This window comes from Podarcis pityusensis (assembly GCF_964106645.2).
Source record: "Podarcis pityusensis genome assembly, chromosome: 16".
Classification (NCBI taxonomy): Eukaryota; Metazoa; Chordata; class Lepidosauria; order Squamata; family Lacertidae; genus Podarcis; species Podarcis pityusensis.
This window is the reverse complement of record NC_138041.1, coordinates 5094419-5111607: the sequence shown is the minus strand read 5'-3', so window position 1 is coordinate 5111607 and position 17189 is coordinate 5094419. Positions and strand designations below refer to the sequence as shown.

General features: G+C 47.5%; 1 protein-coding gene across 2 annotated transcripts in view; it reads right to left on the bottom strand.

Moving 5' to 3' along the window:
- Window positions 1–106: 106 nt before the first annotated feature.
- The window catches only part of CA14 (carbonic anhydrase 14), a 35632-nt gene continuing 18549 nt past the window's right edge, over window positions 107–17189 (bottom strand). The window contains exons 3-11 of one of the 2 annotated variants that reach the window (XM_080984793.1): window positions 15876–16055; window positions 14069–14211; window positions 8720–8815; window positions 8494–8560; window positions 6857–7014; window positions 6206–6332; window positions 3031–3051; window positions 1169–1253; window positions 107–843 (exon numbers count right to left, since the gene is read on the bottom strand). In XM_080984793.1, the coding sequence (XP_080840919.1) occupies window positions 774–843; window positions 1169–1253; window positions 3031–3051; window positions 6206–6332; window positions 6857–7014; window positions 8494–8560; window positions 8720–8815; window positions 14069–14211; window positions 15876–16055 (947 nt within the window). In that variant the 3' untranslated portion in view covers window positions 107–773. Of the gene's footprint in view, window positions 844–1116; window positions 1254–3030; window positions 3052–6205; window positions 6333–6856; window positions 7015–8493; window positions 8561–8719; window positions 8816–14068; window positions 14212–15875; window positions 16056–17189 lie in introns of both variants that reach the window. The other variant, XM_080984794.1, reaches the window with a different exon arrangement.

The following is a 17189-nucleotide window of genomic DNA, read 5'->3' as shown; positions in this document are numbered from 1 at the left end:
AGAGATTTCCTCCCCAAAAGAGATTTGTGCCCCATCTCCCCTTGTCTCCCCACCACCCTTTCCCCCACCCCAAATCCAAAGCAGTATGCAGTCACTGGGGCAAAAAGATGGGGAAGGGACTTTTATTTCTTTTATAAAGTGGTTAGATGGAAACGATCTGCTCAAAAGAGGACTCAGTCTACATCTGTTTGCAACTGGCTCCAGGAAGAAATGCGGTGTGTATGTGTGGGTGTTTTAAATCCATGAAAATAACAAGAATGTTCTGATTCTGATTTTTTTTTTCCCCGGGTGGAAAGAAATTGCAAAGTGGACAAACCCAAAACTCTTTGTACATCTGTTCCTTGTCAAACCTAGCAGGCTGTGCCAAACTTTTTTCTTTTTAAACAACCTGGATTTCCCTCCCTTCTTATCAGCATTGCATCTCCAGATGTTGACCCTGTAAACTTCCTCAACTCGTTGGTTGCGCTGGCCGATGGGAGTCGGAGTACATTATCTGGAAGGCAGCTGCTTGAGAGAAAGGCCACCCTAAATTCCTGCTCTCTGGACAAAGCGGAGGTGGGAGACCTTTGGCGACCCAGGTGCTGCTGAACTATAACTCCCGCCCAGGGAAGGGGGTGGGAGTTGTAGTTCCTCAACATCGGGAGGGCCAAATTTCTGTGGCCTCATCCGCTGCCCTTCCTGGCCCTGCAAAATGCGTAATTTTTGTGTGTGAGTGAGGGCAAAGGAGGAGGAGATGGTTCAGAGGGAGCCTGTTTGCGTCGCGAGTCAAGGTGTCAGTCCAAAACCGCTCGCCGGGAAGAAGATGTGAAGACGACGCCCTTTTGTTCCTCCATCCTCTTCTCCCTGGTTGAGAAGGAGGGAGGGCGAAAGTCAGGGAGGCAGCAGAAATAACTTCTTGAGATCCTACAGCAGCTGTGGCGAGTCTGCTCTAAGGCGCTGGCTGAACTACAATTCCCATTGCCACTTGCTGAGCCTAATGGGAGTTCCCCAGTCCTGACAGGGTCTTAAGAGGTACCACAGCCCTCACCCCAAATCAGCACCCATCTCCTTGGGGGGGGGCATGTCTGGGGAACCACTTCTTGGTTTTTTTGGCATCAAGTTAACCAGGGGGGATACCTCCTGCCGGAAGAAGGAACCAGCTCGGCCTCAGTCTGTGTCCGCATCTCACCGTATTCTCTTCGCCACAATCCAGCCGGCGAGGAAGATGCCCAGGCAACCCAAAATCACCCCGAAAATGATGGCCACAATCTCACCTGGAAGGGAGAGAGGGAGAGAGAGAGCGCCATTCATGTTTCTTCTTTACAGCTGAATATTTTAGACTGTCTCCTACAAACCTCTTAGAGGCCTTTTGTCCTCATAAGCGGTGCATAAATTTTGTTAAATAAATAAAATACAGAGTCCCAAGTTGGTTGGGGTGGAATGTGCGTAGCTTCCTCACTGAGGACTAGCGCAGTGGAGCAGCTGAAGAGGCTATTTCTTTACATACTTGCCTGAAACTCAAGGAGAAGATGGAGAGCGCTGTTCTCTCTCTCCTGGAATATAGGAAACTGTCCTTTCTGCCACCCAGCCACCTAGATCAGTAGTGTCTGCACTGATTGGTAGCAACCCTCCGCAGCTTTGGGCAGGAGTCTCTCCCAGTCCTGACAAGGTGCCGGCAGGGACTGGCTCTGGGACCTCCTGGGTGCCAAGTAGCAGGCACTCTAGCACTTTCACTTAAAAGCAATAGTAAGGTTCCAGTCCTCATGGTTCTTCAGGAAGGGCTGGCTTAAATAGGAATAAAGGAAGCTGTGTTATACAGACCCCTCTAGCTCATTATTGTTGGCACTAAACAGCGGGGGGTCTACCTGGAGATGTTGATGGGACATTATGCACGCTCTATCCCTGAGCTTCAACATAAAAAAAAAAAGATCATAGCCACTGGTCCCATCACCTCCTGGCAAATATAAGGGGAAGAAATGGAGGCAGTGCGAGATTTTACTTTCTTGGGCTCCATGATCACTGCAGATGGTGACAGCAGCCACGAAATTAAAAAACGCCTGCTTCTTGGGAGAAAAGCAATGACAAACTGGACAGCATCTTAAAAAGCAGAGACGTCACCTTGCCAACAAAGGTCCGTATAGTTAAAGCTCTGGTTTTCCCAGTAGTGATGTATGGAAGTGAGAGCTGGACCATAAAGAAGGCTGATCGCCGAAGAATGGATGCTTTTGAATTCTGGTGCTGGAGGAGACTCTTGAGAGTCCCATGGACTGCCGGAAGATCAAACCTCTCCATTCTGAAGGAAATCAGCCCTGAGTGCTCACTGGAAGGACAAATCCTCAAGCTGAGGCTCCAATACCTTGGCCACCTCATGAGAAGAGAAGACTCCCTGGAAAAGACCCTGATGTTGGGAAAGATGAAGGGCCCAAGGAGAAGGGGACGACAGAGGATGAGATGGTTGGACAGTGTTCTTGAAGCTACCAGCATGAGTTTGATCAAACTGCGGGAGGCAGTGGAAGACAGGAGTGCCTGGTGTGCTCTGGTCCAGGGGCTCACGAAGAGCCGGACATGACTAAACGACTAAACAACAACAACAAATCCCTGAGCTTTGGCCCTTTCCTTAAAAACTAAGCAGGATTCTAGTCCTCAAGATACTGAGAACACAATTCTAATACATGGGCCTCTCCTAACCCTGCCTGGAGATGTCAGAAGTGGGGACTGAACCCAGGACCTTGTGGATTAACAGCAAATGTTCTTCCACTGAGCCAGGGCTCATTCTCTGGGATGTTTAAATAAATATTTCCAGTTGCGGTCACCTCTTCCACCTGCCACCTCGATGCCCCCTGCCAGGCTCTGCAGGATTTGTGACCATCCCCAGATCCTGCCTGGCTCCCTCCATAGCCCTTTCCCAGCTCCCACCCTCCATCCCATCATGTCAAGCCACCACCCTATGCCATTCTTGCAAATTTCACCACCCCGCGGGTAACACTTCCAGGTGACCCCTCCATAGAGCAGCTCCGTCCATCCCGCTGAATAAACAAGAGGTCCACATACCTGCAGAATATCCTGGCGGCCCTGAAAGGTAAGATGAGAGGAATTTTCAGTGTTATGCATTTTCAGGTATGCATTACATACCGTATTTTTCGCTCTATAAGACGCACCAGACCACAAGACGCACCTAGTTTTTAGAGGAGGAAAACAAGAAAAAAAATATTCTGAATCTCAGAAGCCAGAACAGCAAGAGGGATCGCTACGCAGTGAAAGCAGGAATCCCTTTTGCTGTTCTGGCTTCTGGGATAGCTGCGCAGCCTGCATTCGCTCCATAAGACGCACACACATTTCCCCTTACTTTTTAGGAGGGAAAAAGTGAGTCTTATAGAGCAAAAAATATATGATCTCTTTCAGCTTCTGCCTTCTGGAAGAAGGTACAGGGTTATGAAGACTAGGACTAGCTGCCTGAGAAACAGGTTTTATCCAACTGCGATTTTGGTTTTAAACGCAGTGTAAGGTAGTCTCTGTGGGAGTATATTGTATTTAATTATGGGGTGTTTTTAGGGGGTTAACCAGGCTGGGATAGCTGGGATAGCAGGCTTGTTGGTTTTTGAATGTCTGAGGTAGATTTTTTCAATTTCGTTGTTCTGTATGACACAATGACAATAAAGATTATTGTATCGTATCGTATTGTATATATAGCTCAGTTGGTAAGAGCATGACACTCTTAATCTCGAGGTTGTGAGTTCCAGCCCCACGTTGGGCAAAAGATTTCTGCATTGCCCAGGGTTGGACAAAGTGACCCTCGCAGTCCCTTCTAACGATTCTATGATTTTATTAAGTTTGATTGTTTCTAGTCCTCAGGGACCATTGCAAAACAAAAGTTCAACCCAGTGGTTTCTGGAATTGGGGGGGGGGGCACCATTCCGCCCCCACCCCCGACACTAGATCCACGAACTCATCCCCAGTACTCCCTGCTCTACCCTATAAAAAGCATTATTCAGAATAGCAATTTGCACAACCTGCTAAGGGAGATAACAACACAATAAAATTCAGAACAGCAACAATTAATTGCACATTTATTGAAAATCCATTCAAAACTCTGTTTAGTTTGATTAATTAAAAGAAGAAGAAGGATGACGTTGATTCAGCAATGCCGACTTTTCAAAGCCGATAGTCATTTGCACCTCTGACACCTTGCCCCCTGCCACCCCCTTGCCTATTAGCACCCCCTTAAGTAATCCCACGGGATGCGGGTGGCGCTGTGGGTTAAACCACTTGCCAATCAGAAGGTCGGCGGTTTGAATCCCCGTGACAGGGTGAGCTCCCGTTGCTCGGTCCCTGCTCCTGCCAACCTAGCAGTTCGAAAGCACATCAAAGTGCAAGTAGATAAATAGGTACCTCTCTGGCAGGAAGGTAAACGGCGTTTCCGTGCGCTGCTCTGGTTCGCCAGAAGTGGCTTAGTCCTGCTGGCCACATGACCCGGAAGCTGTACGCCGGCTCCCTCGGCCAATAAAGCGAGATGAGCACCACAACCCCAGAGTCGGCCACGACTGGACCTAATGGTCAGTGGTGCCTTTACCTTTAAGTAATCCCACCCGGCTAGGGGGAAATACCATCCGTTTGGGGAACCAGGGACATATGTAAGTAAAACATGGTAGCAGAAATAGAAATGGACCAGGACATGAATATTCCACAACATTGCAGGGGGTTGGTCTAGATGACCCTGGATCCCTTTCCAGTTCTACAGTTCTATGATTCTGCAACATGAGCCAGTTTAGAAGGCTGGATTTCCTTTGCAAATCACACCTCGGCCCTTAGACATGGAAAATTTATTGCTCTTAACCAGGGGTCGGCAAACTTTTTCAGCAGGGGGCCGGTCCACTGTCCCTCAGACCTTGTGGGGGGCTGGACTATATTTTGGGGGGAAAAAAATAATGAACGAATTCCTATGCCCCACAAATAACCCAAAGATAAATTTAAAATAAAAGGACACATTCTATTCGCTGATTCCTCGCTGATTACCGGGCCATCCAAGGGCCGGATTTAGAAGGCGATTGGGGCAGATCCGGCCCCTGGGCCTTAGTTTGCCTACTCGTGCTCTTAAATTCAGGACCCATCACCTGTACCCAACCCTCGCTGTTCATATTCCCTTTGTGGCTGCTGGGCCACTTTTGTCCACTAGAGGGTGGCAACTCCCTGCCTGTTTTTCCCACCATTCCTAGCTGGCAACTTCGCCCAGAAAGAGCGAATTCCATTCGCCCATTCCGAGCCTCTCAGACAGCTTCTCCCGGAGCCCTCAATTACCAGCTCAGCACATCGAAAATTAACAGATTTGCACAGAAAGAAATGCCATCCCCCTGCTCACTGCTGCAGGTGAAGCTGCTGGGAAAGTCGCAGTCGCACAGCCCCGGTTGAAAACCATGATGCACAAGGAAGGGCTGCTATGCCAACTGCTCACTTTATTTATCTATTTGGTTCCTCAACGTCTTTGCCACCCCCTCCATCCTCCCATCAGAGTGAAAGCTTTGGCTGCCGCGTGGAAGATGGAGCAAGCTTTTTTTCTCCTGCTCCGGAGGGTAGGACTCGAACCCGCGGCTTCAAGTGACAAGGAAGGAGATTCTGACTAACGTCAGGAATAACTTTCTGACAGCGAGAGCTGTTCGGCAGTGGAACTGTCTCCCCTGGAAGGTTGTGGACTCTCATTCCTTGGAGGTTTTTAAGCAGAGGTTGGGTATCCATGCGTCATGGATGCTTGAGCTGAAAATCCTGCATTACAGGGGGTTGGACTAGATGACCCTTGGGGTCCCTTCCAACTCTACATTTCTATGATTCTAATCGCTTTGCACGGGCTTTGGAAATTCTTCCCGCTGCTCCACTGTATGGTTGTACTTTGGAAGCGAAGGCAGACGCTCTCTGCGTACTTAACTATGAAATAAATCATTTTGGGCTCAGTGAGGCTTACATCCGAGTAAACAGATTTAGGGCCGGCTTGTGTGTTGCTGGGATTCTGTATGCATACATACACACTGTAGGAGCTGCTATACCTGCTTGGGTTGCTCACCAGCCCCCCCTCCTTTTACACCTCCCCAAGGTGGGGTTGTGGGGAGGGTTGGTGAGCAACTGGAGGAGAGCCCTTGCATGTGCATCTCCTCCAATATTTATCCGGCTTACAGAGGCAGACAGAGAGATATGCGTGTTTAAGCAGAATTTTCCTGCGCAAGAAGGTGGCACTCACCCACGGGGAAAGAGGCAAGAACCACTCGGCCATTCAAGGATTGCGGAGCCCGGAAATTATCCATGAGGAGCTCTGGGTGGGCTTCGCCTTCCGCTGTACTATAGACAGATTTCTGCAGCTTCTCTAGCTGAAAGAGAAGAGGTAAATAAAGGTGAACTTGAGGCAGCCCTGTCTCTGTACTGTGGGAGGAGGAACTCTCCACGTGTCCCCTGAAGAAAATCTCGGCTTGTTGACCCAGAGTCACCCAAGGAACCGACCTTTTCCATAGTTAAAAGCCCGCTCCTCATTTAATCCCCTCAACCCCTGTGAGGGAGGCCAGGCTGAGTGGCTGGGACTGGCCTCAAAGCCACACCCAGCGAGCTTCATGGATTTGAACCCTGGTTTCCAGGGTCCTAGTCTGGCACTCTAACCACTATGCCACACCAGCTCACGAGCTAAACCCCCCTAGGATTCTCTGTGGCTTTGAAATGGGTACAAAACCAAGGGTAAGGTAAGATTCCGGCATTTCGGGGGTCAGGCTAGAGGACCGGCAGGTCCCTTTCCCATGATTCTAAATTTCCAGTGCAGCTCTTCCCCATTCACCTAGCACTGAACATCGCTCTGGGTTTTCGAGGGGTGAGCCTAAGGGTTTGTGTGTGATGGAGAAGATACCTGGGCAGCCGAGAGCTGGACGGGCTGGTGGAAAACAGTCCACAGCACGCTCTGGAAGCAAGGCGGGGTGGTCAGAGAGCCGTTGTAGCGGAAAAAGTGGCCCAAATGTACCGGCAGGAGGTCGCGGACGTTGAACGGGGCAACGGTGGTTTTCTGTTCTGTCCGGGAGATGTGAGCAGAGGAAAAAGAGGAGGAGAATGAAGAGCCCATAACGCAACAGGACAGCTTCAGTGGCTGTTTATCAGCTCCACCTGGTACGCAGGTGGAGACCCTACCTGTCCGCAGACTGTCTTGCCAGAGTGGTGCATGCTCTGGTTATCTCCTGCTTGGACTACTGCAATGCGCTCTACGTGGGGCTACCTTTGAAGGTGACCCGGAAACTGCAATTAATCCAGAAAGTGGCAGCTAGACTGGGGACTGGGAGCGACCGCTGAGACCACATAATACAGGTCTTGAAAGACCTACATTGGCTCCCAGTACATTTCCGAGCACAATTCAAAGTGTTGGTGCTGACCTTGAAAGCCATAACCGGCCTCGGTCCAGTATACCTGAAGGAGCATCTCCACCCCCATCATTCAGCCCAGACACTGAGGTCCAGCTCCGAGGGCCTTCTGGCAGTTCCCCTACTGCGAGAAGCCAAGTTACAGGGAACCAGGCAGAGGGCCTTCTCGGTGGTGGTGCCTGCCCTGTGGAACGCCCTCCCACCAGATGTCAAAGAGAACCCACAACGCCACCTGCGTCCCCACAATTTTCTGATTCTATGTGTGATAGCCTGGGACTTGGGCTCAGACTCGGAACCAGAGGAGTCTCAGTCTGCACCGGATCCTTTGCCTCAGGCGGCAGCTGAACCTAGCCTGGGGCCTGATCCTGAAGAGCCCCAGTATGCACAGGTTCTCCAGCAACAAACACCAGCTGGGCCGAGTCAGGGGCCTGAGCCTGCCCTGGCTCCAGATGCAGGGATGATCTCGTTGCCTTCAGCTGGGCCATCGCTTACAGCTGCTCCACTACTGGTTGGGTCAGGGGAGGCTGAGGCGGCCCCTGGGTCTAGTAACCCACCGGCATCTCCCGAGCTGCAGAGACTGAGGTCTGAGAGAAGGAGGGACCTGAGTACTCGCAGGAGGAGTGCTTGCCTTCGGGCAAAACAGGGAGATGAGTCACCGGGGCATCAGGACCTGCCGCTATCCCGACAGAGATAAAAGGCTGTCGGACCCCGCCCCAAGTTGCGGGAGCAACATTACTGTTTGCCAGAAGCTGCCTGTGATCCTGTACCTGACCGTGCCTGGTTTCCTGCCTTGGCCCTGTCGGACTGACTCCTCAAGGAACCCTTGGATTTGGGACCAGACCTGGACCTCGTTACTCAAGTTACCCCCGGGCCCAGCACACTGTGTGCCATTAGCTTGATCTAGCAGGGCTTTTCTAATGAAACCTCCAGCTCCAGAGGCAGTCTATCGTCCTTCCTAGGTGCTTAGGGGTATTTGACCACTGGGCGAATGGGATGCTGGACTAGATGGGTCCTCCTTTTCCAAACGCTGCCCTTTTTCACGTTCCAAATCCCATTTCACACACACACACACACACACACACACACACACACACACAATCCTGCCTGCCCTGATTGGTCAAGAGGCGCGATTCACCTGCGTACTGGATCTTGTCCAGGAGGTCCAGGATGTGGTCGTAGGCAGGGTTCTCCGCATCGCCGGCCTGCCAGACACATTGGGAAGAGAGGAGATCGGACGGGTGAGCTATTGTTATTTCCTTATTTCTGTGGTGCCCTGAGAGGTCCCTGCCCCAGAGAACATACACAAGCTTCATATGGGCAGCTTTTCATGCGCATTGTGGCTTTGCTATTGTAACGCTTACCTCCAGGAAAACGCCCAAGACCGCCAGCCCATCTGGGTGGTGCATTGCCAAACTCACGTTGCTGTACTTCTCTGAGTTGTAATGGACAACGTGAAGCTGAGAGAGAAAGAGAGAGAGAGAGAAAATCAGGAGATCTAGTGCATGTGGCTTAGCTAGGGCCGCAGATCACCTGCGATTATTATTTCCATTCTTGCACTGTAAGTCACTTTGTTGTAAACAATAATCTGCCCTTTTCCCTTATGGGGTATCCAAGAGCCCATATAGAGTCCTTACATAGGTTCCCTATTGGTAGGAGAAGATAACAGAGGCCAACCAGAGAATATTGAGAAGCAAAGCAGCTAGTAAGAATTTAAGATAGAAAAAAGGACACGACAAGGTTGCCCAATCTCCCCATTGCTTTTTATATCGGTCCTGGAGGTTTTGCTGAATATGATTAGAAGGGACCAGTTGGTTAAAGGTATACAAGTCGGAGCCAAACAGTACAAATTGAGAGCATTTGCAGATGACTTAGTATTTGTGGGAATGTTCAGGGGTGCAGGAGAGGATATATTGTGAGATTATATCCTAATCCAACTTGTGCTAACAAGTTCCCAAAATATCAGCAGAGTTTATAGACATTCCCCTTTAAGTTCGCAACGGTGACGTGTGCACAGGTTCGCTAGAACCTCTATAATAATTACTCTGGTAATTTCCCCTTTGTTCCCTCTTAAAATACAAGACACGACACAGTCTTTATAAAAGTATAAAAGAGTTTACTCACGTTCTGTTCACAATATGATCCCAGAAGGCAGACAGCTTAAAAAGGTTACATACATTCAGAATCTATCTTATAGCAAGATAGTCCTTTCCTCCTCTCTTGGCTGAGAGCCAAGAGAGCATCTTTAGATGCTTCCTCATCGAAGGAAAATGGCAGAGAGAGAGAGTGGCTGCCTGCCCTGTGCTTTTATCATTTACCTGCACAGGTGAGGCCACACCCACCTCTGGTCACATGCAGAGGAAGTCCGTCCCCAGGAAGTTTACCTGCTTGCTGGACTGACATCCCTCCCCATGTTCTAACATGTACACTCTAGGAATGTTGTCATTGACTGCTCCTGTGTTTACATCCCACAGTATTGACGTTACAGGAGCCAGAATCTAGTACTAAAAGGGTTTTAGAACTGATTCAAGAATTTGGTCAGGTTGCAGGATTTAAACTGAATAAGTTAAAAACCAAGGTTTTAGAGAAAAATTTAACACCGATTGAGAGAGAGAGGTTTCAGAATGAGACAGGCTTAACAGTGGTTAAGAAAGTGAAATACCTGGGGATTAACATGACAGCAAAAAATGGGAATTTATTTAAAGACAACTATGAAAAATGCTGGGCCGAAGTGAAAAAAGATTTAGAAATTTGGTCAAATTTGAAGCTTTCACTGCTGGGTCGTATTGCTGCGATAAAAATGAATGTATTGCCTAGAATGTTGTTTTTGTTTCAAACATTGCAAATTGTGGACAAAATGGACTGTTTCAAGAAGTGGCAGAGAGATATTTCTAGATTTGTCTGGCAGGGCAAGAAGCCTAGAATAAAATTTAAAATACTAACAGATGCAAAGGAAAGAGGTGGATTTGCCCTGCCAGACCTTAAACTTTACTATGAATCAGCAACTTTTTGCTGGTTGAAAGAATGGCTGCTTCTTGAAAACACAGACATTTTGGATTTAGAAGGTTTTAATAATGTATTTGGATGGCATGCATATCTGTGGTATGATAAGATCAAAGCACATAAAGCATTTAAGAACCATATTGTCAGGAAAGCATTGTTTAATGTCTGGATAAGATATAAGGATTTACTGGAAAACAAAACTCCAAGGTGGCTGTCACCGATGGAAGCAAAAGCACTGAAAAAGCTCAATATGGAGGCCAAATGGCTGAAATATTGGGAAATTTTGGAACAAGAGGGAGATAGACTGAAATTGCAGAGTTTTGAGAAACTAAAAAACAAAGTGCGAGATTGACTTCATTATTATCAGATAATGGAGGCATATAATTCGGACAAGAAAATTGGCTTCCAGGTGGAAAAATCAAAATTAGAAACAGAACTGTTAGAACCCAAAACTAAGACTTTATCAAGGATGTATAACTTGCTGTTGAAATGGAATACTCAGGATGAAACGGTGAAATCCGCTATGATTAAATGGGCACAAGATGTTGGACATAACATAATGATGGCTGACTGGGAACAGTTATGGACCACAGGTATGAAGTTTACGGCATGTAATGCCTTAAGAGAGAATATTATGAAAATGATTTACAGGTGGTACATGACCCCAGTCAAGCTTGCAAAAATCTATCATTTGCCTGATAATAAATGTTGGAAATGTAAAGAAACTGAAGGTACATTCTTTCACCTTTGGTGGACGTGCCCAAGGATTAAGGCTTCCTGGGAGATGATCTATAATGAATTGAAAAAAGTATTTAAATATACCTTCTTGAAGAAACCAGAGGCCTTTCTCCTGGGCATAGTCGGCCAATTGGTGCCAAAGAAGGATAGAACTTTTTTTATGTATGCCACAACAGCAGCAAGAATACTTATCGCAAAGTATTGGAAGACACAAGATCTACCCACTCTGGAAGAATGGCAGACGAAGGTGATTGACTACATGGAACTGGCGGAAATGACTGGCAGAATCCGAGACCAGGGAGAAGAGTCGGTGGAAGAAGATTGGAAGAAATTTAAAGACTATTTACAGAAATATTGTAAAATTAATGAATGTTAGAATGATGTTGGATAGAAATTAAATGGTTTTTAGCAGAAATATTATAAGGGAATATGAAAGATGGATTACTAACAGGTAAAAATTTAATGTTACAATACTTTAAGATTAGAGATTAGGATAAACAAAGAGGGGAAGGATTTGCTGAACCAACAAACTGAACTGGAATACAAAAAAGGGAGGCGTGAGGAGGTCCGGGAAACAAGCTAATGAAAAATAAGTAATCGAAAGATTGACTTGTTTTTAACTAATTTTATTTTGTATTTTTCTTTTTTTTCCTTTTTATTTTGTAATATTTTGAAAATCTTAATAAATATCTTATTAAAAAAAAAAATGGTTCCAGGTTGGCCTTCCTGTGCTGATCTATGTATGTGCTTGGTTGGTACACTTATGAACATTATCATACATCTAAGACCATAAAATTCCTATCACAACTTTCAGGCACTTTTGTGTAAGAAGCAATAGATAAACGTAATAAACCAGCAGCTTCAAACCTAGTGATGCTCGGGAATTCTAAGAAACAAACAAACAAACAAAATCGGTCCAATTTTTTGAACCCGGGGCAGTTTTGAAAGCGGTGCTTAAAACTGGTGCACTTTCTGTGGTGAAAATCAGCAAAGGTTCTGAAATGAGCAGTGAAAATCAGGACAGTTTTTAAACTGGTGGTTAAAACCAGCGTGCTTTTGAAATCGGCGGTTAAAATCAGTGCCTGCTTCGACGGTCCAGTCGGCCATCTTGATTTCAAAATGTCGTCCAAAAACACGAGAAGAAAGCCTGCTTCTCGGTCTCAAGAACCGTCGTATGATGTCACCGGCAGTGACATCTTAAGGGGTGTCCAAATGCACTGCAAACAAACAGCCTTCCATAGCAGGGAAGAAAATTACAAGGATGAGCCGTCGTCCTGCCCCGGGTGCAAAAATGTCCCACAGCAGCCCTGTCCCCCCCCAAGGCGTTTCTGATTCCCTCAGCCCTCGTGGCATCTGCTGTGAGTTTTAAGCCGGTTACCCGTCTACTGCTGCCATGGCTGGGTCAGCCCAGGTCTCCTTCAGCGCTTGCTCTGACAAAAGAACTTCAGCCATTTCCCTCCCTTCTTTCTTCCCGCGCTCTTAATTCTCACTGTCCCGGGCTGCCCTCATTAATCCCCCACCGCCCCTCCGTGAACTGGAGGGATCTTAAATCCGGCCAAAGTCCTCCATCTTTCTGGAGCAATTACACAAATTTGCAAAGGTGGCTCTGCCTCCTGTTTCAGGGCCTGAAGCTGCCCAGAGGAAGGACGCTAAATCTCCTGCGTCGTGCTTTTTCATCGCACGCTACCTGGTTATATTTTCTACGAAAGTGCAGTTTTGTAAAAATAAAAATAAAACAAGTGTGTGTGAAAGAAGGAGGGAGGGAGGGAGGGAGGGAGAAGTGAACTTGTCAGTTCCAGTGTCCTTCAGCTTCTCATTTTTCCAATCATAAGTTCAGTGTAGTGTAGTGGTTAAGAGCGGTAGACTTGTAATCTGGGGAACCGGGTTCGAGTCTCCGCTCCTCCACATGCAGCTGCTGGGTGACCTTGGGCTAGTCACACTTCTCTGAAGTCTCTCAGCCCCACTCACCTCACAGAGTGTTTGTTGTGGGGGAGGAAGTGAAAAGGAGGTTGTGAGCCGCTTTGAGACTCCTGAAGGGGAGTGAAAGGCGGGATATCAAATCCAAACTCTTCTTCTTCTCTCCGCATTCGCTTGAGAATCTATTTTTAAGTTCCCCGTGAAAATTCACCGGCAAATTTTTAGCACAGATTTCTCCTGATTCATACGTTTTTAGAGAGTCCGTGTGGTTAGAGCACTGAAGAAACCAGGACTCCAATCCCTGCTCAGCCAGGAAACTCAGTGTATGACCTGGAAGGAGGTGTGGGGTGGAAGCAGTTCCTGCCTCTCAGCCTGACCTTCCTCACAGGGTTGTTGAGAAGGTTAAATGGGGAGGAGACATGTATACGCCACCTTGATCTCCTTGAAGTGTGGGCCGCAAGAATAAATAAATATCTGATAAAACGAAATAACTACATGCAATTTTGCCTAACATGCTTGTTTCTGCAAAGCCTCCTCAAGTTAAACCTTTTTGCGTGTCATTCCCCCTGATATATCAATTTTTGTGCATACTTTAGTATATATACTTTAGTATATATAGGGATGCGGGTGGCGCTTTGGGTTTAACCACAGAGCCTAGGACTTGCCGATCAGAAGGTCGGTGGTTCGAATCCCCGCAATGGGGTGAGCTCCCATTGCTTGGTCCCTGCTCCTGCCCACCTAGCAGTTCAAAAGCACGTCAAAGTGCAAGTAGATAAATAGGTACCACTCCGGCGGGAAGGTAAATGGCGTTTCCGTGCGCTGCTCTGGCTTGCCAGAAGCGGCTTAGTCATGCTGGCCACATGACCTGGAAGCTGTACGCCGGCTCCCTCGGCCAATAAAGCGAGATGAGCGCCGCAACCCCAGAGTCGGCCACGACTGGACCTAATGGTCAGGGGTCCCTTTTTTAGTATATGCATTTTCGTACATGTGACTTGGCTGGAGATCTACAGTACAAAATTTGGAGGAGTGTGAATGTTTTGCTCTGGCCTACTTACTTCTGCCGGGAAGGGCCTGCCGTCCACCTTGTGCTCTGAGCCTTCGAGGCTCCCCTTCCTCCCCCAGTGGAGGTGCAGCTGAACGGCCGTAAACATCTTGGGCAAACCATGCAGTTGCATGCTTGGGGGCAGAGACATCTGCACTGCAAGAGAGAGAGGGAGGGAGAGAGAAGCCACAAGGTCCTCATTCTGGTGGTTGCAAACCCTCCAACCTTTCTCGGATGAAAACAGGGACGTCCCATTCCATATTGATAATTCTATTATTTATACCCCATACCGTCTTACTGGGTTGCCCCGGCCATTCTGGGCTACATACAGTCATACTGAAGGGACAGGTTACCCAAACCTGACTGTGTAGTCACCCCAACTAGGCCCCAAACTTCCCAAATTCTTTCTTTGAGGATCCATTAGCTAAAATCCATTAGCTTGAGCTATATAACACAAAGTAGCTGAATAAACAAAGCCTTCTCCTTTATCAGTCCATGAAGGCGTAATAGATGGCCTTGTCAGTTCCGAGTAGAGACGGGATGGCGCATCCAACTTATCTTACCAGTTGTAACTATCCTGACCACACTGACGCACAGACCCCAGGAATGGCGCCAGGAGTGCCAGATAAAAGTACAGAAACAATTTCTACTCATGCTCAAGGATGCAAACTTATGTGTACAAACTCATGAGGCTGGATTCCTGGGGAGGGGGAAAGGGGACCTACAGGGAATATAGGCTGTATGTAACTGCTCTTTAGGTGTGCTTGCTTGTGACTGATCACGCAGTGCCTTTCTGCTATTCCAGAGAGCAGAAATAAACTGTTTCTCTGAACCTACCCTCGGTGTCTATTGGCTCCTTCCTCCCTCCCGGGAGCAACCTCCCGGGAAAGGTCTGAAAGGCTACATTTACTCCGGTTACGAACCCTGCGGGTTGCACGTTTTCAGATTGCGGACCACGCCGAACCCAGAAGTACCGGAACGGGTTATGTTCAGGTTTCGTGCTTGCGCAGAAACGCAAAATGACATCACGCGCATGCGCAGAAGCGCCAGATCGCGTCATGCGCGTGCGCAGATGTGGAGCTGTGGGTTGCAAACCCTGCGGGTTGTGAATGTGCCACCCGCACGGATCACATTCGCAACTCAAGTTACGACTGTATATAAAAACATAATAAAACATTAAACATTTTTTTAAAAAACTTCCCTATACAGGATTGCTTTCAGACAGCTCAGGGGTCAGATAACTGCATACCCGCCAACATTTTTCCAAGGAAAATAGGGACGTCCTAAGGAAAAGCGGGACATTCCGGGATCAAATCAGAAACTGGGATGGCTTCTCTAAATCAGGGATGTCTCTGGCAAATAGGGACACTTAGAGGGTCTGTGATTGGATGGGGAGAACCATTGCTTCCTTCAGCCCTTCATTGCAAGAAGAAGCATTATTAGTCGCATGTGCAAGGAGAATGGATAGTGCCCTGGAGTTGCCAGGTGAACAACTGGCCACATTTCATCACCATGGTAATGGACCAGCATCTTCCCTGGTACAGAGGTCTCCATGGCGACGTGGAGGGGAGTCTTCCTGGCACCAGAGATTTTGCAGGCCTGGGCTGTAGCCATGGGCCAACCGCTGTTCAACAAGGTGATTATACATGACAGACATGTGCTAGCTTCTTGCATTTTTCTATTTTTGTGTATCGAATCTGCCTTTCCATCCTGCGGCATTCTGGCAGGGAGCGTTCCCTAACCCCAGGAAAATAGAAAATACAGATGGCAGATGGGGTTGGGGAAAGGGGACTGCCGTTAAGTCCCATAAACAGCCTCACCTGTGTGTCCGTTATTTATCAGGGTGAAGTCGTTGCCTCCTGGATTTCGATACCCCGACGTCTCAACCGGAGGCAAGGAAGGGTCGTATTGGACTGTTCCCGTGTCAATATCGATAGGGGACTGAGCTTTCCACCCACAGTCTGGGTAAGTGTCCGGCCAGTGCTCCTGTCCGTGGGACCCTGAGAAGGAAGAATATAAACTGTTGCGTACTGAAGTTCTCACCCTGGGCCAGCAGGGGGATACTGTAGATAGTTATGCAAATAAGGGATCGAAAATGACGTTCAGTGATTGGATAGTTTTAGAAAATTGTTACAGTTACGTTGTACTGGAGCTCTATATAAGCAGGCTGACTTAACCCCTCCAGTTCAGTTCTGTTCTGGCCTGTGAATAAACAAGAGCTGTTTGAAGAATCGCTGTGTCATCTGATATGTTCACCCACAACTTAACATAAACACTGACCACTGAGGCAGCAACATGCTTGTGGGGAGGAGAGATTCGGGGCAGATAAAAGAGCATCCTTCTTCACACAGCGCATAGTTAAATTATGGAACTTCCTGTCACAGGAAGCAGCGATGGCCGCCAATACGCATGGCTTTAAAAAATGGATCAGGCAAATTCATGGAGGTGGGGAAGGCTATTGATGGCTACTAGCCAGGACAGCTCTGTTCTGCCTCCACAGTCGGAGGCAGAAATTCTTCTGTGGTTGCTGGAAACCACAGGAGAGGAGAACCGGTCCTGTGTTCAAGTCCTGCTTGTGGGTTTCCCGAAAGAGGCATCTGTTTGGCCCCTGTGGGAACAGGATGCAGGATAAGATGGGCCTTTGGCCTGATCCTGCAGGCTCTTATTCTGTTTTTGGGGAAAATCAGGAGTTGGTAAATGCACAACTTTGAGCCATCTCTCTCTCTCTCTCTCTCTCTCTCTCTCTCTCTCTTCTCTCTATCGTTTAATTTTTATTAAGTTTTTCTATTTCACATTTTAGAATCTTCATTTAAACAACTTTAAAATATCAGTGACTTCCCTTCTTCCCTTTCCATGGTTCAGTTTGCATGCCATAGATCCCTGCATATTTTACATAAACTAAACCATTCAGTATTGAATTTTTACATCCATCAAAACTTATTTACACTGCTGAATTTATCTTAATGCTGCCAACGTTTTCATACGTACACAATCTTCACCCATATATTCAATAAACATTTTCCAGTCTTCTTTAAATGTATATTCTTCTTGTTCTCTTATTCTATAAGTTAAGTCTGCAAGCTGAGCATATTCCATCAGTTTAAGTTGCCATTCCTCTTTGGTTGGGACCTCGC